The sequence below is a fragment of the Coturnix japonica genome, chromosome 1, assembly GCF_001577835.2.
Source record: "Coturnix japonica isolate 7356 chromosome 1, Coturnix japonica 2.1, whole genome shotgun sequence".
Classification (NCBI taxonomy): domain Eukaryota; kingdom Metazoa; phylum Chordata; class Aves; order Galliformes; family Phasianidae; genus Coturnix; species Coturnix japonica.
Genome location: NC_029516.1, coordinates 32,540,452 through 32,568,428, shown reverse-complemented (window position 1 = coordinate 32,568,428; position 27,977 = coordinate 32,540,452). Strand labels below are relative to the sequence as shown.

The 27,977-nt window shown below is 42.4% G+C and overlaps 2 protein-coding genes across 6 annotated transcripts in view; both read left to right on the top strand.

Moving 5' to 3' along the window:
- Positions 1-13,399, top strand: part of PTPRR (protein tyrosine phosphatase receptor type R) — a 139,004-nt gene extending 125,605 nt beyond the window's left edge. For all 3 annotated transcript variants that reach the window (XM_015855940.2, XM_032443543.1, XM_015855949.2), the window contains 4 exons: positions 1,348-1,458; positions 2,614-2,771; positions 5,878-5,991; positions 12,169-13,399. In XM_015855940.2, coding sequence (XP_015711426.1) covers positions 1,348-1,458; positions 2,614-2,771; positions 5,878-5,991; positions 12,169-12,262 — 477 coding nt within the window. In that variant the 3' untranslated portion in view covers positions 12,263-13,399. The remainder of the gene's footprint in view (positions 1-1,347; positions 1,459-2,613; positions 2,772-5,877; positions 5,992-12,168) is intronic.
- Positions 13,400-14,056: 657 nt separating this feature from the next.
- Positions 14,057-27,977, top strand: part of PTPRB (protein tyrosine phosphatase receptor type B) — a 59,171-nt gene continuing 45,250 nt past the window's right edge. The window contains exons 1-4 of one of the 3 annotated variants that reach the window (XM_015855961.2): positions 14,057-14,158; positions 15,359-15,751; positions 22,818-23,059; positions 27,577-27,853. In XM_015855961.2, coding sequence (XP_015711447.1) covers positions 14,104-14,158; positions 15,359-15,751; positions 22,818-23,059; positions 27,577-27,853 — 967 coding nt within the window. In that variant the 5' untranslated portion in view covers positions 14,057-14,103. Of the gene's footprint in view, positions 14,159-15,358; positions 15,752-22,817; positions 23,060-27,287; positions 27,481-27,576; positions 27,854-27,977 lie in introns of those variants that run through there. The other 2 variants (XM_015855978.1, XM_015855969.1) reach the window with 2 other exon arrangements.

Sequence of the window (27,977 nt, the reverse complement as noted above, 5' to 3'; positions counted from 1 at the left end):
CGAATTTAAGATGTTCGAGTAACTCTCCATTTGAATGAAACTCTCTGATTTGAATGAAACCAGCCAGATTGGCCAGCTTTATCTCAGAAAATGTGGCCGTCACACACCTTGCGCTCTGAAGGTAATGGGCATCTATTTTTAGAGAAGTATTTATACAGCAGCGATGTTTGCATTCAGTTCTATCAGCTGGTGGGGTCAGCAGCAGCTAAAAGATCACACCTGGAGGTAAAGCCTGGCATTTACTTTGCACACAAACGTGTTTCTGGCTCATTTTTAGCAGAGTTTACTGAAGGCTGTGTTTTATGGCAATTAATTACACCAAAGAGATTGTACCATTTTGCTGTGCATTGTGAGCTACTGTTCCTTCAGCAGGTGTCTTTGAGGAAATGCAAACAAGTCATTTTGGGGATTCCTGTTCTTGTAGGACTGTCTGTTCTCTCAGTGTTGGAGCTTTTTTTGTTGTTGTTGTTTTATTAACTTGTTTTGGATATTAAAGAGAATGACATGTTTTCATTTAACAAATGAGCATTATTTCAACAAATGTGGCTCTCACACACTTTATACTTGTGAGTTATTTAAACGATGGGGATATTTGCTTTCAAGCATAGTGATGCTTCATTGGAAATGAGTATAAAGTTACAGTTGATCTGAAAATTTAACTATTGCAGGGGAAAAAATAACGTTCCCTCTGTAGGTACTATTTCATTTCATTTTTCAGGGGACTCCTGACTCCTCAGATACATTGCTAAAATAATACAACACTACTGAGTCATTAAGAATTCTCAGTATAATTTTGTGTAACTGTAGCAAGACTGTTCCATGTATGATAGTAATGTGATAGATGTCTCAGGCAAAACACTTTAACACGTGTGGCTGAATTCAGTGAGCACCAAGGGCATATCTGCATGCTTTGCTTTATCATGGCTCAGGAGAATTACCTGGATAAAAAGACTTGTGAAGACAGGATACATTCTAAACATCTTACTCGGGAGAAAAAACGGTTTAGAAACAGTAAACTTAATAATATCTTCAGGTTTGGGGGAAAAAATCTTCCTGTATTTTTGAATATATAGAATAGTTCCTTCAATTGAACCTCACTGAGATTTTAAAAATAAAACCAGCTGTGGTAAGCATTCAGCAATAGAGATTCATATATGAAAACTCAGATCCTGAAAATCAGGTCTAAGTCATTAATTAAGAATCCCACAATGTCTTATTTAGGAATGTTTTACCGTCAGTAATTCTTTGGTTGAATTCATCTGTAATTTTGAGGCAAAGAAATTCTATGTAAAAATTAATGTGGCTCCAGAATCTAGTTTCTTGACGAGACCAATGTTTGCTTTCCAGAAGTGCGTGCTCTATTGGCCAGAAAAAAGAGGAATCTATGGGAAGGTTGAAGTCCTTGTTAACAGTGTGCAAGAATGTGAGAACTATACTGTCCGTCAGCTCACAATAAAGGTAAAAATCTGCATCTGAGAAGCACTGTTCCTAATGCTTTATGTTTTCAATTTCAAATAAAGTCCAATTGTTTTTTCAAAGAGCATAAATTTTTACAAGAGAAGTAACTGAGCTGTGAAGCGCACAGCTGCAAAGTATAATTGAGACCAAAGCTGTGGAACACATCCTATTGCTGCTTTGCATCATTCTGACAATTAAAATAAGGCTTCAAAAAAGTGCAGATTTCACTCTCTTGAATTAAATTTGCTTTGAGTCCCTTTTAGTGTTGCCAAGATGAAGTAAAGGGACCTTAGTTAATGAAAGAACTAGAGCAGCATCAGTCAAAAAATGGTAAGCTGTCCATGTTATATGTAGAGTGTGTCTATAGCCCATTTGAGAAAATAAAGATATAAGGAGCTCATAAGGAAAACTTAGTAGTTTCATGGCTCTGACTAAACATTAAGTGTGCAAAATAAGGCAGATGCTCCCATGATGCTAAGTTACTGCCTATATTACGCCTACGTGCTATGGGATTCCATCACCAGCTCCTCCTGATAGAGTTTTATAATAAACAATTGATGACCTGGGGAGATTTGCTTAACATGGGAAATCTGGGGGGAGATTTGGCTCAGCTCAAGCTGTGAGGTGTGGATCAAAGTCATATTGCCAGGCTGGAAGCATGCAAGTTACTATAGCTTGTATTTACCTTCTTTGCTTGTTGAAGTAGCAGCAGTCTCTGCTGGAGAGACTAAACTGGGTGACTTAATAGAAGGGCAATTCTTTTGCACCTTTAGCTTGAATAATCTTGTAATTTTGATATCAGGCTTTTATGATAGTGTCCTTAACAGGTAGCAGAAATTGATAATTTAGAGAGAATCAGAAGCCCAAATCAGCCTTACTGCTGACCCAATGCAGGCCTCTGACAACTCCAACTTGTCCATGGTCAGATGGGCTCAGCAGGGCTTACATGCCTGGAAAAACAGCCAGGATTTCAAGTGCGCAAGCCTTGCATAAAATTGTGTCCCTGGAAGTGTGTCTGTTCCCCTCAGTTGTATCCCATCAGTCCAATAAAAGCAAGTTGTTAAATCTCTCTTGACATTTTTACCATAACATTGAGAAAAGTCAAAAGAACTGCTGACCACAAGCGTGCATAAAGAACTTTGATGTTATTTCCAGCAAGGGAGTCAGTCCCGGAGTGTGAAACACTACTGGTACACGTCCTGGCCTGACCACAAAACCCCCGACAGCGCCCAGCCGCTGCTGCAGCTGATGCTGGATGTAGAGGAAGACAGGCTGGAAGCACCTGCCCGAGGGCCCATCGTCGTGCACTGCAGGTAATTTGTAGCCTTTTTCTTCAAGAACTGCCATGAAAAATCACATTGAACAATCCTTTCTCCTAAACAAAGAGCATATTTAAGGAAGAGAAAAATTCCCCAGAACCTCTTCATGCTAACTGACTTTTTCGGTTCCTATCTGAGTTTTGGACTGAATTCCCTTGTTGCTAGCAAATCTTTTCTGAACCATTCTCCATTCCTGCTAATTAATTCTGTGTTTGAAAGACCAGCTGGAAAGATGTTTTTGCTTCTGTTTCATGTTCATGGTTTGCTTTCTTTTTTATCTTGTTACATTATGATGTAGCATAAGTCAGACGCAACGTCCTGTGACTGGTTGAATGAAATGTGACATATAGACATTGGGTACAAGTTTGCAGACCAAAACACACCAGTACTGAAACTTGTGAACATTTTCACAATGACAGATGGTTCTCAAAAGGAAAGTGTTACTAACACAAATCATAGTGAACTCATCTTGCAGTGTCCTTGTAATCACACCGAGGACATTCCATTTTATTGTTTGGTGTTGATTCATTGCCCTGTGTTCTAAAGTAAGTGGTAGGAAGCAGGGCTAAGCTTAAATATTGGTGGGAAAGTGTAGGTGAAGCAAAACAGAAAATAAAATGAATTCAGTTTCCTCACTTCCTTTGTCTCATAGATCTGATGCATCTCTTACAGCTGAGATAGTACCATTTATTCCTTCAAGTCCATCAAAACTTGAGCTTTTCATCTTGAGCCACTTCTTTTCAACTCTGTATTTTGGAGTTGAGAAATGAAAGCCGGATTTGAACATTATTTTGCAAATCCAGAGTGTGATGAATAGGAACTTTCCTAAATTGTATCCAGCTGTTTTCATCAGGAATTGCAGTTTTCCTAAACAATGCACAAATCTGTGGATGGACAATGAGGTTCCCATTTCCCTTCTGAGGGTGCCATGTCTTCAGAGGAACAATGTGTGTTTCCAATGTGAGACATGTAACAGCAAGGCCTATAATTACGAACAGGAATTTATTCATGATTGAAGATCTATATCCTTGATTAAAATTAATAGTTCAGTGACAACACAACTATCTCTGCACTCAGTACACAATGAGCAACAAAATGGATAAACCCTCTCATACCATGTCCTCTTGTCATCTCGTTTCTTCCATTTTATTCTGAGTTGCCGGTGAGGTCATCCAGGCCTTACAGAGCCTGTGCACACTTTCTCAAACTTGAAATACAAATGCACCATTCTCTGTTATTTCTAGTGGATCATAACAGGATGTGCTCAAGCACAATTCTTAATCTGAAACAGAAGAGCCTTAATAATCTCTGAAAAATTGGAATTATGACACAGGTGAAAAAATATCTGTGTCTTCTTGTAGCCTATCAGCACAGGGTTCTGTCTTACAGAACTGAGTGACGAGTCCATTCAGGTCTTGGGATATAAGTATATGCATACTGCCTTTTTCTCTTAATCCCAAAAGTTTAACAGTCCAATATTCTGAACTCCCAATTGACTGACCAGTCATTATTGAATGAGCTACTACACCTTAATTCATAATAAAGAAGGGAAAAATAGAAACACTCCTACATCTTTTGCCAGAAAATACTTCAAAGTAAGTAGCTCTCCAAATCGTCTGGATGTGCAAGGAAAGAAATGTAAAGCAAGTGAAGAACAGTGTCATTTTTATCTTGCTCTATCTAAAATACAGCTGTATAACAAGATAGGACCTGCATGCCTGAGCTGAGGAGGAAAATGCATTAGAAAATACAGCTTTTGTGTAATAGTTACTAAGAACTCGTCCAAGAACACTTAATCCCCTCCACCCCCCAAAAAAGGGGGGGGAAAAAAGGAAATAATCCCTTATTATAGTCAATTTCACTTACAATTGAATTGTTTAAACTTGTTAGCTCTATGCATCAGACAGATGTCTACAAATCCCCCTTTATGAACTCTGTCCTCCTCGTTTTTGGTACATCTCATAGATAACAATGCCCAAGAAGACAGGCTGTCAACTCAGGAACTTCGGCTCACTTGATCTATTCTTACGCTGCCAAATTTACCTCTCATTAACCTTTCATGATGGGCTTAGATATCCTCACATATTTAACACTGCTGAGTCCTCTTGGAAATACTCACTTCCAGAAGGATGTGTTCTCTCTTGAATCCCTAAAGCACTCCTATCTTTCATTTTGTGGTGAGTAGGTTGTGATTTGTTTCAGCTGTAGAAAATGGGTGTGGGTCTGCTAACACTTTGCACTCATATATATCAAGGTTTCATCTAAGACACTCGGTGTATTCTTCCTGGCTTTAATTTAAATAACACTTGCAATGCCTTTCTGGGTCAGGTGCCATTCATACCTATTGCAGAGATGAAGAAAGCAAAGTACCAGCTGGCTAAGCATTTCTTCTAAAGCCAGGCATGGAGACCTGGACCCAAATCCATGTTTTAACTATTTTCCTGTAATGCAGCATGGAAGAGAAGAGCTGCACTGAATTCCACATTAACTTCCACATTCCTTAAGCCAATAGTCAAGGGAGAAATTCTCAAAAGTGCTGGAGGCTCAGGGATTAAATTGTAATGGTTGTAATGGCTGTTTCCAAGCAGGCATCGGTAAAACCTGGAGTTATGGTTTTTAAATCCTTTTCTCTCCTGCAGAATCACAGGAGAGAATGTTAACTTCATTGGTATAGTTCTTGGTCCTTTTACCCTTGCGGTTAGAGGAGGAGCAGAACTCCTCTGTCTTTGAGGACTTCAAATGTAGAACCCCTTAGACTTATGCCTTTAAAGTGGTGGGGGTTTTTTTCCCTTCTCAGTCCCTGCACTATGCTAGAGAATATTTGGACTTTGTGATGATAACAGATATTGCTTTTCTAACCGCACACTTGTGTGCAAACAGGAAGCGTGTAAACTTCACAAATTACCCACAACAGATTGACAGCGGAAAGAGCACAACCTTTTCATTTCTATCTATGAAAACGAGATTCCTTGCTAAGAGTCTGTTGATTGTAGCAATTTAACATTTCATATTTAGTGTTTTCACGTCCGTGTAGTGTTTTCCAATCAATTCCTTCAGTCAGTTTGCGCCCCTCACTCATTAAATTCTGCTCTCTTTTCAGTGCTGGTATAGGAAGAACTGGGTGTTTTATCGCCACTGCCATTGGTTGTCAGCAGTTGAAGGAAGAAGGAGTTGTAGATGCATTGAGCATTGTCTGCCAGTTACGAGTGGACAGGTGAGTTCAGAGTGCCATACATCGGTCAAATGACATGCATTTATTTAAAATTACACTGGATGAGTTCAATTTTCCTGCATTTGTAGGGTAAGCTCAAGCAGCAGATGTCTTCTGCATCTCTGCAGAAAGCGTCTTGTGGCCGATGCTACAGCTGAAACCTGTTAAAGAGGTTAAGATACACAAGAGTAAAGGTCTTCAGAAAAGCCTGATGGGCACCAAAATTAAATGCTCACATTACTAAATGTCTAACACATGCAGAAGAAGACTTAATAATTGCAGATAGCTGCTGGATTTGTGGATCCAGCTGACCGTCTCCTTCTGATTGTAAGGAAATTTTCTTCTGCATTCCACCATCAGCTGAACTAGTCCAACACAACAAGCTTTTGTGAAGGCTCTTCTACTTTTTCTAGGCATACTCAGAGTTCTTTGCCTTTATACTCAAAGTCTTTCAGGACTTGAGTTCCTGCTGCTGATTCTCTTGTACAAGTAGATTATACCACCAACACCCACAGAATGGACCTTCCTTCTGCCATGGCAAGGGACACAGCTAGTGCAGATGTTTGTACTCCAGGCATTTTTAACAGGAGATGCACAGCATCTTCCCATCCTACCAAGTCAGAAAAGGAGGAGAAGAGTAATTTTTAGAATTTTTTCAGATATGTTTTTGAACTACTTCATGATGATGCATGAGTCCCAGTAGTAGTTTCAGTGATGAAATGAGCATGCAGTGACCAGTGAACTGACTACTGTACTTAGCAGTTGTTGACTGAAAGCCAGCCTATAGCTGCTCTAACACTGAACAGTGGGTTACCACCAGTGTGGGGCATTCTCTGAAGGACAGAGAGCTTATTGAAGGGTATATGTCATCTAGATACCAGAGCGTGGGGGAAGGAACTATAACCCATCTGCTCTTCACAGTTTGTGTCCTAAACTCGGCAGGAGCCAGGCTGAGCTTGATTTACTCTTCAGTAATGACTGTAAAAACCAACTCACAGCTGAATGCTGCTTTACATGAATGGAGTGGCTGCCATCACTTTTGCTGACTGGTGTGACAGCAGTAGCTGAATATTCAAAGTAACTTTCATATTTAGATCCTTATAAAAGAATATTGTTTCCTTTACCCAATTTCAGGGTAAAACTGGCTGAGACTCTATTGAATGAAATTCTCTCAACTGCAGTTGCTGGGCTCTTGGCCATCCTCTCTTTCCCTCCTGAAGCTTTCTGCTGTCTGCAGCACCCCACTAGGTCACAGGAGACACAGGGCAGTCTGGAGGCTAGAGATTGTCTTTGAGCCCAAACTGACAGGAACATCAAGGCTCACTCAATGTGTAGCTTCTTCATACAGCAAAGGCTGCCAAATCTGGTTCTGCTGCTCCTTCCATTGTGCTGGAACTCCTTTTGAATTAGGCTGGCAAAGTTACTCAGTTTGAGAAAACAGCAAGGCATGTGTTGCAGAATTTTTTGAAGTCAGATCAAGACTGTGATTGAATTCACAGCATGGGAGTAGGGCTTGGGAGTAGGAGCAGTGCAAGCCAGCATTGTTGTAGAATGCTTTGTTTTGTAAAACTATGGCCAAAGAGATTTGTGTTGGGGAGGAGGATGTGGGTATTGTGTACCATGCAAGCAGCTTGTTTGGTTGTACTTTTCTTTCTTATTCTGCTTAGAGAAACAGGATTTTGTATAAAGTAAACAAATAGGGTTGCACCAGGAACAGAGAAGTCTCACGACTTCCATAGGTACCAGGTCATATAAACTCCTTGCAAGACTGTACCTGCTTCTGACATACTTTTCTTCTTTAAATGGAAGCAACCCATAAGGGGTGCAAATGCTGAAAAAGAGCTCAGGTCAAAGGGAAAGTTAAGGATTTTTGTGTTCTGAAGCATTCTGAAATGCTGAACTGCAGCCACAATCTGCACAAGGACGAGAATCCATATAGCTGACTGTGTTCATGCATCACCTCCTCTGCCCTTACCCTCCCACACGTCTGCATCACAGTGGAGGTTGTAATGTGATCCTTACAGGGCAACATGAACCACTTGGAGCGTAAAATTCTCCAAGGGGAGTTCCTGACCTAAAAATCACAGCAACAGAGAAGATGGAAGAGATGAGTGGGGGAAAGAAAATGCTTACTCTGTTTTAAATTATCAGCTCCAAACTTCTAAATCCATCCTGATTATCTATTCATCTTATTTTAAGAAGGCTTTAGTGTTCTTCCTTATTTTAGTATTTCTGTTATAAGATAACCTTTTTCTCATTGCTCTTCCACTACAGTGTAGAGAAATGGAAGCAAATTCTGCTCTGTAACATCAGTGTTCATGTCATTATTTCAACCACAGAAATAATATTCCATATTTTCAACATTATTACTGAACAGCATGTTTTGGTTAAGTATATCTTGCCAATGAACTTTCTTATATGTATTAGTAGCCGTGATAAACTTGGAAAGAGAATAGAAATCTGACCCAAATATAAATAGCATTCAGCATAACAATCTCAATGACACAAAGCTTGTTATAAATGTTAAGTGATTTGTGCTTTCCCATGTTTTTTCAAGTTTCAGAAAATACAAACTGACTGCAGAGATCTTGGTGAAGAATTCTCACTTTTTCATATTCCCAGGCACTGCCTGACACAAAAAGTACATTTTTTTTGTGCTTTAGTTTGTGATGGGCAAAACTCAGTGCCACTAAAAACTCTTTGTCCTTTCCCCTTTCCAGTTGCTCATACTGCAGGACAGCTCTTACTCACCTGGCAGTTAGCTTATGGTAAGATTTACTAAGGCTTAGCAGCCCCTCAGACCACACTAACCACTCTCAGCCCAACCAGACCAGAGAGGTTCATGGTGTGGCCAAGTAGCACTGTAACACACAAAGCTCCATGAGACCAGCTTCTCCTGAGAGTCCTGATACAAGACTACTGCAGGTGGGATGTAAGATAAGGGCACTACAAGTGGCTTGAAGCTGACAAAATGAGCTCGATGTCCCCCTAGACTCAGCTCCAAAGCTGGCTGTGGCCATCACTGTGTTACACTTCAGTTACTGGCACAGCCCACATGAGCAAAGCAGCAGAGCAGGAACAGAGCAGATGAATTAACTGCCTATGTAGTCCTTCTAGAAACAGAGTTTGAAATAGAGTTCCAATACAGAATGCGGTGACAGAGGGCTGTTCCCAGAATGTCCACGTGTTGTGTTCTTAGCTGCTCCTATAACTTAGAAGGTGGATAAGGGGTAAAAGGAGCTATTGGTAATAGGTGAACAGTTGGACTGGTTGATCCTTTAGGTCTTTTCCAACCTTGGTGATTCTGTGATTCTCAGCAACCATCTGTGTTGAGCTAACATGAGGAAGTGCTCCATCCACTCAAAAACTTGACCCAGGATAAAGATACAGCCATGATTCGTGTGGCTTCATAGGAAGACAGACCCTCAGTTCTGCTCAGCTTTTCTTTCTTTTTTTTTTTTTTTTTTGTTTCCCAGTTCATTTTTTTTTATGTTTTGCAACAGAAACAGGAAATGTTTGATGTGAGGCATCTTCAAGGCTTTCTGTGATATCAAGAAACTGCATTCTTTAACCTTAAAGGCACATTCTTGGAATAACGTCCAATAATTTTGCTTTTGGCTCCTCAGACAGGATGAAAAGAGTTTCCAGTGTGCGTCAATTCATTGTTTAAGTGTTTTGACTAATCACCTCAGGTTTAAAAAAAAAGAAAAGAAAAGAAATTCCAGCCTCTACATCACATTCGTTCTGGAGCAGACTGCATCCAGCTGCACTCACAGCAAGCCAGATGGTAGTGAACAAGAGCCTCCCCTCTGCCTTGGTTGCCCAGGCAGACACAATGGCGGTCCCCAGGTCCTCAGCATGCCAGGGTTTTTTTCTTCCAAGCACCAGCCTCGTGAGTCCTAGAAAAGCAGAGAGCAACTCATAGAGAAGCTGGCAGTGTGGGCTGGCAGAGGACAAGAGCTGCAGGCCTAAAGTTGCTGCAGCTTTGAGTCTTGCCCTCCTGGGCAAAGGGGATATGGCAGAGGAAAACTCTCTCTTAGAACAGATTTGCTCCTTAAAAACAAAACAAAACAAAACAAAAACTCGTTCATGCAGCATTTTGCACAAAATGATGTTTTAGGGTGATAGACAATTCTTGGTATTGAGTATGAGCCCTTCACAGGAACAAGGGGGAGAGTCTGCCAGGTGATATGCAAAGCCAAGTTGTCTGAACCTCCAAGGCTTGGCCATCAAGGATGCACACTGCTATGCCCACACAGGGTTTGGAAGCACCATGACAGCTCAGTTTTGCTTACAAGCATGGAGCAAATGCTCAGCCCCGCACAGGCCTATGTATGCCCTGGGGATTTTGAGTGTTACTACATTTCAACAGAGGTAGATGGAGGGGTCACCTCCACAAATGGCCTAGTATAGCCAAGGCAGTTTTAACCTTCTCTTCCTGCCACATGCTGGTCCCTGGACATTTTCCCTTCCTTCACCCTTTCTTACAGTGGACTGGAGCTGGGAAACATGCTCCTGAAAGCATGTCCTAGGGGAGCCCTGGCAGAGGGACAGAGAAGGCTGGAAAGGGGATGTGTGGGCTGAGCAGGACACAGAAGGAATAGGAAGGAAGGAGGCCGGGCAGTGCAGAGGACCAGAACAAAGCCCTCCCATCACCTTTAGACTTCTGCTGAATCTCCAGGCTGAAGATGAGCACAGAGGAGAGAGCAACTGCAAACAGCAGGCAGCCAAGAGTTGTGGATTTGTGGATGTCTTTGTTGGCAAAGCAAAGAGGCTGCTGCTTTTTGCAGCGGATGGGACCATTTGGAGACTTGTGATTTAATTCCTAAAAGCAACATATTATAATAGACATGTAGCTCACTAAAAAGGGTTTTACAGTTGTCTGAGCACACTGGAGGAGCAGAGACAGCTGGTCACTTTCCTATAGAAGTAGGTATTAAATTAATCGTATTTGCTACTACAACCATTTAACCATCCAGTGGCACTGAGGAAAATAAAAGGACCTTATGGTAGCAGATGAACTTATCTGATACTAATGGACAGTATTTACCAAGGCATTGTTACCATTTTTTACCCAATTCTATCTCAGTACACCCCTTTGCTGCTGCTGCCTCTGAAATGATCACATGGGAGACTGTCAGAGCTTCTGCCATAAGGTGCCTGGCTTCTACATCACTCAGGAGCTAAATCCCTCTCTGCTTTCCATTGCTTTAGTGAAGGTTTAGCTTATGCCAGATGCAATACATGCCTTAATGTCATCCTTCCCCCTAGGGCCATTTACTCATTCATCCCCCCCAGAGGTAGGCAGCCTCTCTGTGGTAACCTAAGGATGATCATGTTGCTTTGAATACCTCTGCAGCCTTTGTTTGATGAGAAGTGAGATCTGCAAGATCCTAGTACTTTCAGAATGAAGCTCAGTTTAATTTCAGAACTGAATATTGCTCTTACTAAGTATTGCATCTACCTCCTGTATGACGTCATCCCCTTCCTACTTGCCAACTTCTATTGCAGTTGGCAATGGACATGTGAGACTTGATGGATCCACCTAAAAAAGGAATTGTTAGCAATTGAATGTATTAAGTGGAGACATCTAATACAGTCTGACTGTAACCACTCCTTTTTGTGGTCAGGTTAAACTCTTTTGTGTTGCTGGTGTTGAAATGAGTCACTGCTGTAAAATTTCCTAGGTGGCTGCTGTTCAGACAGGATGCTTTGTAGGCGTTAGAAAGAGGACAGGAAGAGCTGTTCTCTGTACAGGCAGTCTGAGGGTCAGTGAAGGTTACAGTTATACTAAAGGACAAAAATGAAAGGCCAGATGCTGCATACTCCCTTGCTCCATCAATGGCAGTGCAGATTCCATGTATCTGTCCCTCCATGCCCAAGTGACTGAGCAAAATTCTCTATGAATGTGCTGAATTTGAAATATAGGTTTTAACAATGAAAACATCAAATTCCCTCTCTAGTACTTACTTTGATATTATCAGCACCAGTATTTCATGTGATACATGTGCTGGATGGCATAAGTCATAAAGAAACTGGGTAGGCAAATCTCCCTCTTGCACAAGGAAGCTCTAGGTCAAAAATTGAGAAGAGACCTTATCTAGCCATGGAGCTGGCAGGGGCTGGAGGTTGTTGCATTTGTAACAAATCACATTTCATTCCTCTGCCTTTTCTTTTCAGAGGTGGAATGGTTCAGACCAGTGAACAGTATGAATTTGTGCACCATGCACTAAGTCTGTATGAAAGCCGACTTTCTGCAGAAGCTGTCCAGTGAAGACAAGGAGGCTGAAACCGAATGTCTCTCTCTTGAGGTAATTCGTTTCATTACCTACCAGCAGCTTCTTCAAGGAGTTTACTGCAGTGGGAAGAGCGGCTTTGAAGCCAGCTTCTGAAAGGACTGCGGACAGTTTGGCAAGAGTACAAAGATTGCTGGACCTTTACTGTATATGAATGTATTGTGAGCTTCCCAAAAATGATTTATAAAGAAGGTACTGTACTGAAACTACACATGGTTTTCACATATATATCTAAAGGTGGGTTAATTCTGTAATACTGGTATCTGCCGTATGGAATGTATGTGTGTGCTACTGCCGGAGTTGACTGGACATAGAAACTTCCACTGAAGAAATGTTTCTCAAGTGTATAAATGCTTTAACGTTTGCAAAATGTCTTGTGAATGGACTGTCAACTGTACTGTAAAGTGCTATTACTGATTATGTGGTGAGCTTGTTTCTTGGCCACATAATATCCTTGCTGCTAAAATTGCAAGTGTTCGATAATGGATTTAAAAGAAGAAAAAGAAGATGAGAGAAAAAATTTTAAGTCTTGTTTTTGAAAATATTCAAAAGCAGTTGATATTTTATATGGAAATATGTGTTCTTCATACTATTAACTATTAAATGTGTATTTACTGTAGGTCTTACAGAGCAGCTGCAGAGCACAATGTCTGTTATTCAGTGTGTATGTGTTTACCCTGTACTGTTGACTGTCCTAGAACATGCTTCTGCTACAGACCTGAATCCAGTGTATTTGTAAATTGTGTAAGTCATTTTACTTTCAAGTTCTAAAAGAAACTTTGTAGCATATACTAAATGGTAAGGATTTTAAATATTTGTCTGTCTTTTATTAATATGGAATTTTTTGCTTACACTCTTTATCTGCACTATCTCTTTCAGTAAGAGATAGATGCCTTTAGTGATATGGACTGTTCCATGACAGGTTATACAGGAACGAAAATGCTGCTATGACTGTTTCCTTACTGCTCAGTAAGAATTTGTTTTTCAGAGAAAAGCAAAGTTGGCATTATGACTTACAACACTGGGAGGTCAGTTCACAGGGTATGAGTTTTTAATGCAGTGATGTTGACTTTGCTTCATACTGCTAATAAATTACACTTGATATAAAATATTTACTGAAGTCTCTGTTTTTTTTGCTTAGAGTAATTTGGCGCATACTATTGTACCCACAGAACAGGCAGAGTACGGTACAGTTTGGTTATACACATCATGGCTTCAGACCACTGGAGAGTAAATCCTACTGACACTGAGCAAACTGGATCACCTGGTGAAGGCACAATTGGCAGCACCTGATCCTCAGAGGAGTTTATATAAGACCCAGTACATACCTGAGAAACCTTTCTCCTCCACTCCTCCTTTTCCTCCCCATCTCTGCTTGGCTTTTTAGGACTTGTGGAGCTAGAAATACCAATATCAGGGTTTTGCTTGATTACAAATACTTACAAAAATGTGTACATGCTCACTGGATAATACTTATTCAGCACCATCCAGATCACCTGAAGACTTGTAATATTTCACAGGCAATTAATTACACAAAAGTACCATCCCTTTTCTTTGGACTTTTAGCCTAAAGAGGTTCAACACCATCTCTTTATAGTGCCTCGTGTGTTTGCATTTTTCCAAAATAAAGCAGCTAGTAAACTGTGAAGAATCATATGAAACAACAAAGTGGTGTAAAACTCCCCAAAACAATTGAATAGAAGGAAGTGCTCGTCACTGACTTTTTCCCCCTGTGAAGGCACATTTCCTTCCTAGCCTTCGCTTCGCTTATCTGAGGTGTTTTTTTTTAAGAGAAGCATGGGCAGTTGCTAGAGGGAAAATGGAGTCTTTAATTCACGTCCTGGTTTTTACCTGTCTTGCCTTGATGTTCTCAGGTAAGTGTCTCTCCCCATCTCTCCTCCAGGGCAGCCGGGGACTTACAGAACAGAGTCACTTCTTTGCTTGAGCTCATACCGGAGGAATGGGGGGCAGGGCCAATGCAGCCAGTTCTGTTTAGGTTTCTCTTTCAACGATGGATATACCTCTTCTTGTATTTAAGATCTCCTGCTTGACAATACAGGAGATGAGCTTTGGAGTAATCTCTTCGAGGGGAAATTCCTATTTTTTATTTCTGCTTTATATAACTTCCAGAAACAGAAGTTTTCTGCAATGCTTAGTTGGAAACTACCTAGATCTGTAAAAACAGAGGAATGAAAAACCTCAACATAGTGAAATACGCATTGGTTTTAGCTGTGATTAATGAAATGTTATAACTATTAAAACATAACTGATAAAATGTTTGAGTAACTGAGAGTAGGGAAAGAGAAAAACTTAACTAAGATGGGGCAGAGAGGCTGCATTTGAAATATCCAGATCTGTGCACCATGACATGTACTTTTTTGTGCCCTGGTAACTTTGGAGCTTTTTGATAAATGAGTTGTTGTGTTCATTTAAATGTTTGCTTTTGGCATTTATGTGTGGCGGAACAAAGAGCTGAGCTGATACAAATTAAGGGGGTCACAGAAGTAGCATCTGGAGACATTGAGTAAATCCTGTAAGAGACGTACTTCCTATCCATAAAGAGCCTCCATTCCTATAAAGGCACGGGTACTGAGAGGCATTTTCTTATGTGTTTTCTTTACTTAGAGTTTTACTAAACCAATTTGCAGGCAGTAAATCATACCTCAAAAATACTGGACCATAAAACATAAAAAAGACTGAGAGATCTTTTGATTAGTGTATGTTTTCATGAGGGGAAAGTAAGGTATTTAAAATGGGTATCTTCAGCTATAAATTCTTGTATTTCCTTTATATTCAGTTTAGATTTTTCTTCATTTTTATATCTAATGAAGGTCAAGGTGACATTTGCCACAAGAGTTCACTTTTTGTGTCTTGACATTACTGTGAAATAGTGCTTGCATCATGTGGGCTGTACTTTTGGGTTCTTTCATATAGGTTCAACACATGGAAAGTTGAACATGTAGAAGGTGGGAAGGGAGATTTATTTGCTGATGTATTTTAAATCATCAAGAATTTACTTTTTGTTAAATAACCATATATAATCAATTGTATTTTCTGGAATTTTCCACTTCCAGAAGCGTTTCTGATCATCCATGTCCAGAGACAGCAGTGTCTTTCAGAAAGGAGAGGAGTTGTTATGGAAAGGTGCAATATGAGCAGCCCCAACCAGCAGTGGCAATGGATGGCTGATGACAGGCTCCTCCACGTGAAATCTGGACAGTGCCTGAGCATCTCCACACGCTCTGCACTGTCATCTCGCAGCATCATCGTCAATTGCTCCCAGGCAGTCAGGTGGACTTGCCACGAGGAAGATGGGCTCCTGAAGGTAGCCAACAGTTCGCTCTTTCTTACCAAGCAAGGTCAGAAGGTAATGGCCAAGCAGAGTAAGAAATACCTTCATACATGGATGCAGCTTGAAGCCAGCGAGACAGGAAAGCCTGTCTATGTAAATCTGTGTTCAAAGCAAGGTGAGCTATTCCTTTGAATAGATATCTCGGAAGTTGGTGAGTTTGGTGGAGTCACTGGCACAGGCTGCCCAGAAGGGTTGTGGATGCCCCATTCCTGGAGGTGTTCAAAGCCAGGTTGGATGGGGCCCTGGGCAGCCTGATCTGTTGGGTGGTAACTCTACTCACAGAAGGTCAGTTGGAACAGGCTGATCTTTAAGATCTCCTCCAACCTAAGCCATTCTGTGAAACTATAGTTCTGTGATAAGTTTAGGTAACAAAAATGTCTCTTCTGTGCTTACTCAAACATTAAGAATTATGGTGTTTGGTTCAAACATAAAAACATGTTTTCATAGTTTAAAAAAAGAAAAGAAAAGAAAAGAAAAGAAAAAAGAGTTAAAAGAACCATAGAAGGAAAGTGGAAATTAGTGCTCTTTCTGAAAAATTTCTTTCTTTTTCAATTAGGATGTCCCCCCTCTTCTCTACTCACAGTCCATGGATGAAAGTACTTATGTGCAAGCTCAGCTCGCTATTCCTGTGTCATTTCTGTCTTTATTTTTAAGCTGAAATATAGATTATAAGTCCTTGTAGTTTTTAAAATACAGATCTGTGCAAGTCCTTCTCCACATTCATTTTATCATACAATCCAGATAAGAACAAGAAATTATCTGAAAACCAAAATATATTTATTACTCTGATTACCCCAAATGCATAATCAGAAGGGCCATATAGTTACACATCCATATGTTTATGCAGATTCACCCTACCCTAGGATGGAACATATATGAGAGCACTCATCCTGAATATAAGCTTATAAATTCTTGACATGGCACTTATATATGCATGGACCTGTGCATATGCTTCTGGATGCGTTAGTACACCTGCATTACATATATTACATGTCTACAGCAAAAAGAAAAGGTTTTAATTTACTTAATAATGTTTTCCTTGATACCCTGTTGTCACTCGTTCATAACAATCCTCTCAGTAATCTACTTACACACTTTGAAGTTGTTCTTTGTGGTAAATGAAGACAACGTGCACAGTTAAGCCTTTTAGTGGGAAACACACCATTTATTCTTATGTTTACATGGTTTTAAAAATGTTTCATGATTCAATACTTCTGCATCTGGCCAAGTTTTCAGAGCATTTAAAACAAATTCCTTGTCCTTTCTAACCCGAGAATGTTGGGGCACAGTTGATAGCTGATCCTCCCATTCCTTCTAAGGCTGGATACCAATTTTTTTCAGCCTACCATCTCCATTTGCAGGAACCCAGTCACAGCAACAGGACCACTCCATTTAGTGTAAGTCTGCATGGAAAACTTGCATAATCAAGAAATGGAAAATTGGCTGAGATGCAGTTCCAGCCTACCCATGTATTTAAAAGATTTAGAAGGCAAAATAATATGAAGTTCTGTGTACCTGTGAGTAGAGTGAGAGTCGATTGTTTATTCAAATACACTGTGAGAAGTTAAGATGAAGTACCCAGGCTGTGTTATTTCTGCTGATAGCATTGTAAAGTGTTGCCTAGTAGGTTTAAGGTAAACTTGAATCCTTATCTTATTCATCATCAGAGGAGGCGCAATTTAAGACCAATGAGTACTGAGCAAGACAGTTCTCCCAGTAAAGAAGCCTGATTCTCTGTACTAGTCTCACTGTATTAGTTATCTCCTTTTTGACAGCTCTTGCAAGCTGAGAAGTAAATTATACCTTGTGATCCACAATACCTAACTAAGAATTCCAAGTATTCAAGAGTAGAAGCAATGCAAAGAAAGGCATTTTTTCAAATGAAGATATTAATAAGTACCACAAGGAAGAAAAACTAATGATGCCCACAGTGCTGATCTTGATGGTAGTATAAATATCAAAAATTTCAATGCTGAATTCTTAACATTACTCTTCTGAGCACATCTGTCTAAATTCAGCAAATCCTGCAGTGGATCAGCATAAAATAACATATTCAATCTATATTTAGATAAGATAGTAAAAACTAAGCAGTCTTTGGGGCTGAAATGGCTGCATATTTTTCAACTCCTGACTAATACCATATTTGATTATAATTTTGTTTTCATAGTATTCATAAAAACCATTGATATTTTCACAAAGGAATAACCTACTGAACTGAATCCCAAATATCAGCTCAGATAAAGAACATGCTCCAAACCCAGCAACTGCAACTATCTTTGGTACTGGAGCTAATTCAAATGCCAAGTATGATTTGTTCTGAACTAAGGGAAATTCTGAGCTCAGATTTGGATTTCAAATCAGAAATTGACTGTGTTGGATATACAGTTTTTTCTACAGTCCTGACCAAAATGTGTAGAAATCCTAATCAGTTCACGTACATATTCCAGATCTGTTCGGACAGAGATTACTCTAAATCTAAGAGCAGACAGCCCACCACACACAAAACTACTGCTGATTCTGGCAGCTGGCTCAAATAGCAGACACAAAAAAGGGCCACAAGGTATCATCTCCCTTGAGGTGGTGGGACATCAGGTCTCATCACATTCATGAGGAGATTATGGGTGGAGATGCACGGACCCTTTAGATCTAAGGCTTTATTTTCACACACAGGCTCTTGGAGTCAAATTTCTTATGTCTGGGATCCAGTAAAAAGGAAGAGGGATTGGAAATGAGGAGGGAAACATGCAGGAGTTGCAGGGGTAGAAGGCAGCATGTTGAGGGACAGTGGTTGAAGAAATGGAGCATGCCTAGGGAGCGAGGTAGGGTGCTCACAAGAGAAGTAAATGTAGCTGCAAAACCCCAAACTGTGGTTACCAGGATTAAGCCCTGTTCAGAAGAGAAGCTGACTTTGTTGAGGAGCATGGCTTCATTACTTACTGTTGTACAACAGTACCTTTTTATCTCTTGCTTTGTTTACAGGCTAACACTGACAAAACATCAGATATTATACATAAGCAAAATGCTGACATGCCTTCTTTCACTGACTGTTACCTCCACAATCCTGCCTCCAGTCCTGTCCAAGCTTCTGGTTCTGTATCTTTGCTTCTTTATCACCTTCCTGTCACACTGGCTTCTCCCTTCCCATTATCCCATTTTCAGTTTGGCTACTCCATATATGAGCATGAGCGCATTGTGTTCACACTCCACTGCCAACACTCATGTCAGCGTCAGTGGTGAGATGGGTTGGACAGCAGAGCAGGTACACTCAGGGAATACTCTGTAACAAAAGCAGCTCCAAGTGCTAACAAAAATGTCAATTCCAGACAACTAGACTGGTAATTTTCATAATTAAGTTCTCTGTTTTGTATAGATCTCTTTGTAGAGAGCAGACTGAATTTCAGCTACTGAATATCCAAATATCAGAAAGGCCTTAATACTGTTGCCCCTATTTAAGTGCTTTCATGCCATCTGCAATGCTCCAGATCTGTTTCTGCCTACCCAGAAAGACACAGGTCTTCCATTGGCCCTATGAGAGCCCTAAGCAGCTGTCTCAGGTGCCATAGGGCATTTCAGATTGCAGGAAGTATCGACATTTAGGCAACCAAGCCCTAAGTGTCTACACAGCAGATACCTTTCTAAGCTCTCTTCAGTAGAGACCTATGGAGTTAATAAGGTCTGGATACCTTTCAGTGACCAAAAATCCACTTCAGGGTGAGCCGGGGCTATCTGGAGTGTGAGAAGCAGGGCTGATAGAGCTACGGCATTATCACCATTGTTATCTGGGATCTTCCATTCGCACTGGTGCTGAAAGAGCTTCCAAGTGACTACTTCAGCATTTCAAAACCCAGCAAGTCCAGGAGATATCCATCCTTTCTGGCATGAAAAACAAGCCTCTGCTGTAACCTCTACAGCATTTCAAGTAAATAAGACATGTTTCTGAAATGGCAAACATTTTGCAGTATTCAAAAGCATGGAGAAAAAAGACAATTTAGCAGTTTTGTTATTCTGTCATATTCCTACAAGCAATCTTTTTTTTCTTTTCTTTTTTAAGTCTTTCTTCTTGCAGTTTCTTAACAAGTACTTGGTAGGCAACCAGAAAGAGAATTAATTTTCCTGCATGTACAGAGATTATAAAACCACTCTTTTAAGTGTAAATCTTGCTGTCAGCAAGTTAGATGCAGCCTCACACAGCATTTTTTCTTATACAACAGATAACTGAATCACTTGTGTTTCACTAGCAATGCAGCCTCTGTGTTCTGAAGCTGTGTGTTATGGGGGCAGGCAGGTTGATCCAACACAAGCAGCAGCAGCAAGCTGCCCCATGCTGGCTTGCCCAGGCTTGAAGGCACTGCTATAGGGTTCCCTATACTTGACAAGAAACCAGCAATATTCACACAGTGCTTTGCTCAGCATACATGCAGAACTGATGGATTTCTTTTGCTTGTAAGTGGCCTGCTGCTGTGCAGATGGATGCAGTCTGCAGTACACCCCATGGATGAAATATGCACTTAGTCATAGTGTCATCATTTCTCCTGGGTGTGCTACCGATGATTACAATGGTATGTTCACACACTGTACATCATTCAGCCACTATTGATCAGTGTCACTGTCAGTTCTGCAGTTCTGTTGCCATGACTGATTTCCAAAGAGAATGCTAGAACAACGTTAAACACTTATGAGAAATCCCAGTGGTGCAATTCCTGTGTACTTAGCTGATATCCAGATAGGAGGTGAGCTTTTTTCTGGCTTTTAAGGGATGCAAATTTGGAATTCAAGTAATATAGAAATCTGTTTGTTGGAGTCTTATAGTCAAGAGTTTTCTAAGTGCCTGCAACTGAGAAGATACGTAAGGGCCCTTATACTAGGACCCTAGTATCTTTCCTTACAGAATTTAAACCCGGATCACAATATGCTTGAAGAGCAGGCAGACCTGGACACTTATAGTCCAGCACTGCATACATGAAAAGTGCTGGCACATATGCCCCAATTTCCATTACAGCCTATTGATAGACACAAGTTATTTCCATCTAAGGGTCACAGGTTGTCAGCCTCTAGTTGGAGGCTGAAGCTTGAAGAAAGGAGCCAGGTAGGGCAGTGACCGAGTGCCCCTTCCTAGTACCTCCCCAGGCTGGTGGCACAGCTCTGAGGACCAGGCATTTTCCTGGCAGTGGTGTTGGTCTCTCGCTTCAGCTCCTGCACCAGGAGAACTGCTCAGGGGTGCTGGGTCCCACATATGCTCTTGGCAGAACCACAGACCTTTTATGGAGTAGACACAATTGGCACTGGAATGTCATTGTCTTCCTGTTGGAATAGCTGCTATTTGTCTGTAAACAAAACCGAGATATTTTTTTAATGTGCTTTTAAGTTGGGTGTGTGAATCTATATTTAGGAACCCAACTGAGTGGCCTTTTCTTCTAAGTGGCTGCTGACCACTCAGACGTCATTTCTGAAAGCTATCTTCCTATCAGCAACCTACTCCCTGCAGAAGCTGGAGATATTTGAGAGGCAAAGAGCCAGCAGGCTTAATCCTATCCAAGTCATCAGTGTTGGAACTTCTAGTTGCCTGCTGCAGGCTTTCAGAGACCCCTAACAGGAGATCCCCAGGAACAGAGTGACATGGACTTGAGGCTAAGTTGGAACCTGAGTCAGCTGAAGGGTTTGCTTCAGCAGCTGAGTACAGCTGAGCATAGAGCTGCCCTTGCCAGACTCTTCCCTGACCTTTGGATGGGTACCAGGAAGGTTCATGATGCAGGACCACAGCAGACTTTGCACCATAGGCAGTCTGCAGGGGATTCTGCAGCACCAGCAGCATGAGGGTTGTCATTCAGTGTTGGAGCAAACCTGAGGGTTTCTTTCTAAAAGAAAGCAAAATGTCAAAGAAAGCACAGTGTTACACTGTCAGGCATAAGAAACACTTGTATGAAAGTGTCACTTGCAAGTGTTTATAGTCTCACTTTTATTTCTGGATGCAAAGGAACGTAGTAAAACGTTTAGTTTTACTAAATGAACATGTTGACATTCATGTTTGCACATATATCAAAAATAAAAGAACCCCAAGAAAACGTAATATTGACTTAATGGAAACTCACCCATTGATCCTTTGGGTAAAGAGGTAATCACATGTTGGCCTCTGAAGACATCGTAATTGCACACCAAGTAATTACATTTGGAAGCTTCTGCTGCAATTTAACTCAGTCATTTTTTTTAACAGGGCTTGTGAGCTAAAATTATTATGAATGGCAACCAGCCCAGTGGCTCAGCAGCAAAACAAGGTTCTGTCATGTTGTAGACCCCAGTTCAAGGACAGACAAAGTGTCTTGGGCATTGGGCCAACACACACTAGTTGTACTCCAGCAATGGCAGGGCAGCTTTGTGTGAGGAGAAGGGGCCAGTGGGTAATTTCAATCACTTAGCTGAAACGTGATGCTACCAGATGTAGAGGCCACCACAGATTGAACCCTGCCCTCGCAGCCACAAAGAAAGGATATTAAATACATACCAATTGGGAGGAAGAGCCATGAAAATGTGGAGGAAAAATGTGTAGTAAAATCTTTCCTGCACTCTAATTGCAACTTTGGCATTCTCTGAAGGATACGTGACTAAAAAAGCAAACCCATAGTTATATTTGCAGACACTTTAGTTAAATGATACCATTGTTAACTGAACCTTGGAAAGAGAGCAGTCAGGGGTTAGCATGGTGTCTATATAGGATGTATTTAAAATGGCAAGAGGAACGTCCCACATGGGCACATGGAACTTTATTACCACGCACAGAGTCATAATTTGCATTTATACCAACAAAAGGCAGATGAGAATCCATACTTTATACACTGGGTTTTTTATTGACTGTATAAAGCCGAAATCGTGCAGCTTGACAAAACATGTAAGTGAAAAAGCTATGAGTGAAAACACTGCGTTGTTAATGACAAAACAAAGCCTTTCTCTACACTTTGGAACCGGTGAGGAATTGCATTTAAAATGAATGGTATGAAAGTTCATGGATATTTTGTGCAAACTTTGATGTTGATGCAAAATAATGTTTGCGCTGAAAGCAAAAACTCCAGAACTGACAGGTGCACTTCAAATACTTAGAAGCCATAACAGCCATATTTATTGGCATCTACGGAACTGATTATAAAAATGTAGAGCTCCTTTTAATCACTTTCCTTTATTTATCTTAGATCTCCAGGATGCAGACACTTTTATATGGAGTACTACAACTACATCCTCCCCTTTAAACACTACTACCTCTAGGCCTGACAATCTGCCGGCGAGTAGTAGCACACAGATGTCCATCAGAAACGTGACTGAACACTTCACCAAAAACTTCATTGAAAACCTCTACTTGGACTTGAAAACTGCAGTAACAGAGAAACCCACAGTCTCAAGCACTCCTCCGCAATACTCCAGCACTACGGAGGAGGTAAGGCAGATTATTGATTGATTTTTATTAAGCCTGCTCCACTCTGTGGAGCCTGAGAGCTATTACAGGTGGATGTTTCACAGACTAAAAAAAGCCAACTGCAGGACTGAGCTTTGTTCTTTATTTTGATGGGGTTCTTTGTTCACGCTGATAGTTCCCTTTGCTAGAAGTACATCTGCAGAAAAAATCTGCCTCTTCCGTACAGCACAATCGTGGTGCACACAGTGCTTTGGGAAAATCTCTGAGCTACAGGAAAAATGTTCAGGATACGTGAGTAGCAATGGAATGCTCGTGGATGTGGCAGGAGACACGGGAGCTGGGGTATCCGTTCCCAGCAACTCAGCCTCTGCCACAGGTTTGTTGCATGATGCGAGGGTCTTGCTCTAACCATGTCCTAAGAAACAGTGTGTTTTACGAGCTCTTTTAGGATATTTGAGTTCTAAAATTGCATGCGTGGTTTATAGACTAAAGCAAGTAAAAACTCGGTGTTCTTACTTGCATTATGAGGAACCCTGCCCTTGACCCTGGTCAGTTTATCTGCTCGCTGATAAGAGGGAAGACACACATCTGCTCCTTCATCTATGTGCTGTTGCAGTCCAAACAGCTCTGGCAGAGAAGGGGAATGCAGGCGCCAGCCCCATACACAGAAGAAGCTAACAATGAGCATTCAGTACCTCCAGTCTTCTGTTTTTGTGTGGGCAAGCAACAATTAAGTAATTTGAGAGCAAATCTGGCATCATTGTTGGCAAAATGTCCACAGTTAGACCTAAAGCTCTCAGGAGATTGGTCACCGTTTTGCTATCAATATATAGGGATTAGAGCTCAAAATCCCTAAATCCCCTGGCTTTTTGTTCAGGAGAGTGCACTGCACTCTATTTATTGGGGTCGATGAATGTGTTTCAGCTATTACTTTCAGTGTCAGTGTTACTGTAGATGACAGAAAGAACAACAGGAGCTTCTACACATCCTGATTATTTTAAGGAAATCCCGTACAATCTGGTTTGAACATCACTACAGACTGTTTCAGACAGGGAGAAAGTAGAAGCATCACCCAGAACAATGTTGACACAAATTACTGACTTCAGGGTTTATGGACCCTGTCAATACTATTCTAGTCCTGGCCACAAGGGACTGAGCTGATGATGGATGTGCCGCACCCTAGTGCAGAGGTGATGGATGGTTCTTTCAAAATGTCATTATTTGGGGTTGGTGCAGGCAGGCTGAGCTAATTACCCCATGTTCTCTGCTCATATGTGCCTCCTGCACAGAATACTTGCCTCTTCTAAATGGAAATGTCATGTGGAACCAGGTATTACCCAAATAGCCTCCAACACTCCTATTGAATAGCCCCATCAGTGCTACAGGGAAGGCACTGTTTGATTTGAAGCTATCACCTCCTCTCTTCATTAGCTTGGTTTGCATTGAGCAAGATGCTTAGGTCAAAGCCTTCAAACCAGATTCCTGAAGATAACCATGAAAAAAATTCATGTGTCCTTTGAAATGTCCAGCCATGTCTAACCACTTGAACCTACATACTACATATTGGACATACAAACTTAACTTTTTCTGGCCTCCATCTTTCAGCTTTCTTGTCCTTAGAGTGAAATTTAAAACATTTTTGTCAAACCAGCAGACATATTTAAAAGATAATTGGAGTTAACGTGATACTTTGAAAACATGCCGAGTAATTGCTATCAGGAAGACAATACCTTCTATGAACTGCATCTGCCCCAGGCCAGGTCCTCTTGTTTGTAAAATTAAAGCCTTGATGTTATTTGGCTGTGATAGTGCCTACTGGAAGGAGGGGGGAGGGGAGGTGGATGACAATGGCAACATTTTAATCAAACAAAATATTTAGTTTAGAGCAGCCTTGAATTTCAAGTAAAACTGCAGCTCGCACTTTCAAGCCACAACAAAAGCTATGCAAAGCCCATTTCCTCTTGATTAGAGAGACAGAGGTTGGTGTAAAAAAAATATAATAATAATTAAAAAAAAAAAAAAAAGTCAGGAAACCTTGGGAAAGTGTCTGAAAGAGACTTTGGAGCCTGCTATTAGAGACACATCCGGCCACTCCCAAAAGTCACTTCCAGTTCTCTTTTTTTTCCTTTCTTTTTAATTAGTTTCTTGGCTTACCACACAGATCAGTGAGTGTTAAAGACTGCATGACTACTGATTTGCTAAAAGCCCATTTATTCAGTACCACTCTGGAAATAATTATGTCGACTATTCTATACACTTATATTAACACCAGTGAATGATTACTCCCTCCTGCTTTACTCCAGTGTTGGCATAGACATCTGTGGTAGACATGACTTCTGAAGCAGCTTTGTATGATGTATAGAAAGAAGTCCCACAAGCCATAAACCTGTACTTTCTTACTAATACAACTAGAACAGGTTAAGGATTTCACATGGCAAGAGCAATAAAGTAAAGAGTTTCTAATTTTGGTGCAATGGTGAGAAGCATTAACATGACTTTTCTCCATGCATTATCTTACGTTAGCTGGAAAAGATAGACATTTCCAAGGATCTTTAAATTTCACTTTTGATAAATTACATTGATAATAAGTTACATTAAGTTATATTAATAATCAATATATATTTATAACATCAAGTAAGGTTATTGATCCTAAAGTTATTGATCATCATAAGTCTGCAGCATAAAGTTCAACGCTGTCAGTGCCAGGTCCCTAAGACCATACATGGAGCTGCACTGGGGCAGACAAAGGTTTCCACAAGCACAGTCACCACCCACCAGTGCTAAAACCTTTGGTTTCCCAGTGCAAGTTAAGGTTTTTCAGATATCTGCACTGTGTTTGACAGGTGAATGCCGCCCAAAATGCTACAGGAGTGGTTGTTCTGAAAGGCAGACTGATGTTTTTAAATGGCAGCACCTTTTTCTCCCTGAATATCAACACAGGGCAAAAGTGAAACAGGGATGAACTTGCTTGAGCTGCTGCTTTTGGAAGTCAAAACCATGTATGCATGTACTGAAAGATGCACAGAAGCGTCACTTCCATCTGAAAAACACGTTGATTTCTTCCCCCTTTATGCAACCACAAATTTACCCGGTGGCTTCTAGGTTATTGCCCATCTGACTATCTGACAGACCAGAACAATTTTAACAGCGATTCTTTTCCCTCACCCCACCCCACATCTGCACAGACATGAGTTTTAAGAGGCTGAAAACTTAAATAAAAGGAAATGGGTGTGTGTGACAGAAGCGGAGAGCTGTGTTGCAGCTATAGTTGAATTCAGAGTTGCTCACGGCCTGTTTTGTGCTTTCTTTAAACATGGTGTCTTTTTTGCTTTCTCTGGTGTGTAATTTTAGCTTGGGAGTTATTCTGGGGAATATTTCAAGGACAGGCGTTGATGCAAAGCAAAACAAAAAGCTTGGCCCTTGATACACGGGCTGCTCCTCTGTCTGAATATGGGACTAAAGGCAGAAGGTTGGTGGAGGCTCTGCTGGAGCCCTCCTGGACTCGTGATTCCTTGCCATAGTGCTGAGGGATGAGGGAGGCCTTGGAGGTACACGGTGCACCCTGTGCACCCCTGAGGCTGTCCTCAAGGCAGACAGTGGGGATTAGCTGTGAAGGAAGGGACTTTTTGGGATAGCTGAGATCTAAAGGAGACAAGGCAGGCATGCAGAGAGGTGGGCATGAGGTGAGGGGCAGGTGAGGTGAGGAGGGCAGGAGGCGTGAAATGTTGGAAAACCCACGCGAGGGGCCCGAAGGAGCGGGAGCCCCGTGGGGAAGGGGACAAGGGAGGAAGCAGCGAGGAAGGAAAGGAGGTAGGATGGCAGAGGGGGCCGAGAGGAAAGTGAGGGGAGAGGAGCCGGGGACCAGGGGGAGGGAAGGGCTCAGGGGCGGCGTCCCGGGATCCACCGTCGAGGACGACCCGCGCCCCCCGCGCCGTCCGTCATGGGTCCCGGGACGCCGCCCCCGCATCGAGCAGCGAGGAAATCGCCTTTTGATTGCGGAAGTCCGCGGAAAGGGCTCCAGCGGAGTCAGCCCGGGTCAGAATGGCAGCGTGGGAAGCGGCGGCCGCCTCCCCCGCCTCCTCCGCCCCCCGCTCCTCCTCGGCCGCCGGGCAGCCCCCGCTCACCCCCCGCCGCCGCCGTCCCCCCCACCACCACCCCCGGCGGCCGCAGGGAGGCGGCGAGGCGCCCGGGGCAGCCCCGATCGCATGCAGCAAGCGGGCGGCCCGGCGGAGGGCTGGCTGGGCGGCCGCCGCGGGGAGCCAGCCCGGCGGGGAGCGCGGCCGGGGGGCGCCCCCAGGGTCCGCGGGCCGCTCGCCTTCTTCATCCTCCCCCCTCCCCGCGAGGGGTTCCGCGGATAAAAGCGGGTGGCGATGCTGAGTTATGGAGCGGGACTTGCCCTGTGCACGGTGCTGGCGCTCAGCGAGGTGAGGAGGGCAGCGCAGGTGGGTTTGCCCCCGAGGTAGCGGTAGCGGGGCCAGCCGTGCGGGGCTGCTCGGCTGCCGGCGGGGGTCGCAGCGCTCTGCCCGCTCTCTCCGCAGGCCGCGCTCGGGGAGGCTGCGGGATGCAGCGCCAACCTGACGGAGCGACGCGTGGCCGCGCGGAGCGCATGGCTGAGCTGGAGCGCAGCGGCTCACGCCTGCAACTACAGCGTGACGGGACGCTCCGAGGATGGACGACACGCCGGTTGTCGGCCCGACAGCGCCGGCAACGGTTCCTACGGCTGCACCGTGCGGGACTTGGAAGCCGGGACGTGGTACCACCTCCGCATCGAGCCGCTCGCCGACGGGGAGGCCGCCAACGTCACCCTGCAGACAGGTAATGCGTGCGTGTGTTTGTGTGAGCGTGTGAACAACGCAGCAACCAACTACAGTGGCAGAACGGGACTCTTTCTGTGTGTATCTGTGTTTTTTAAGGGTGATGGTGGCCAGTCCAGCCTCTC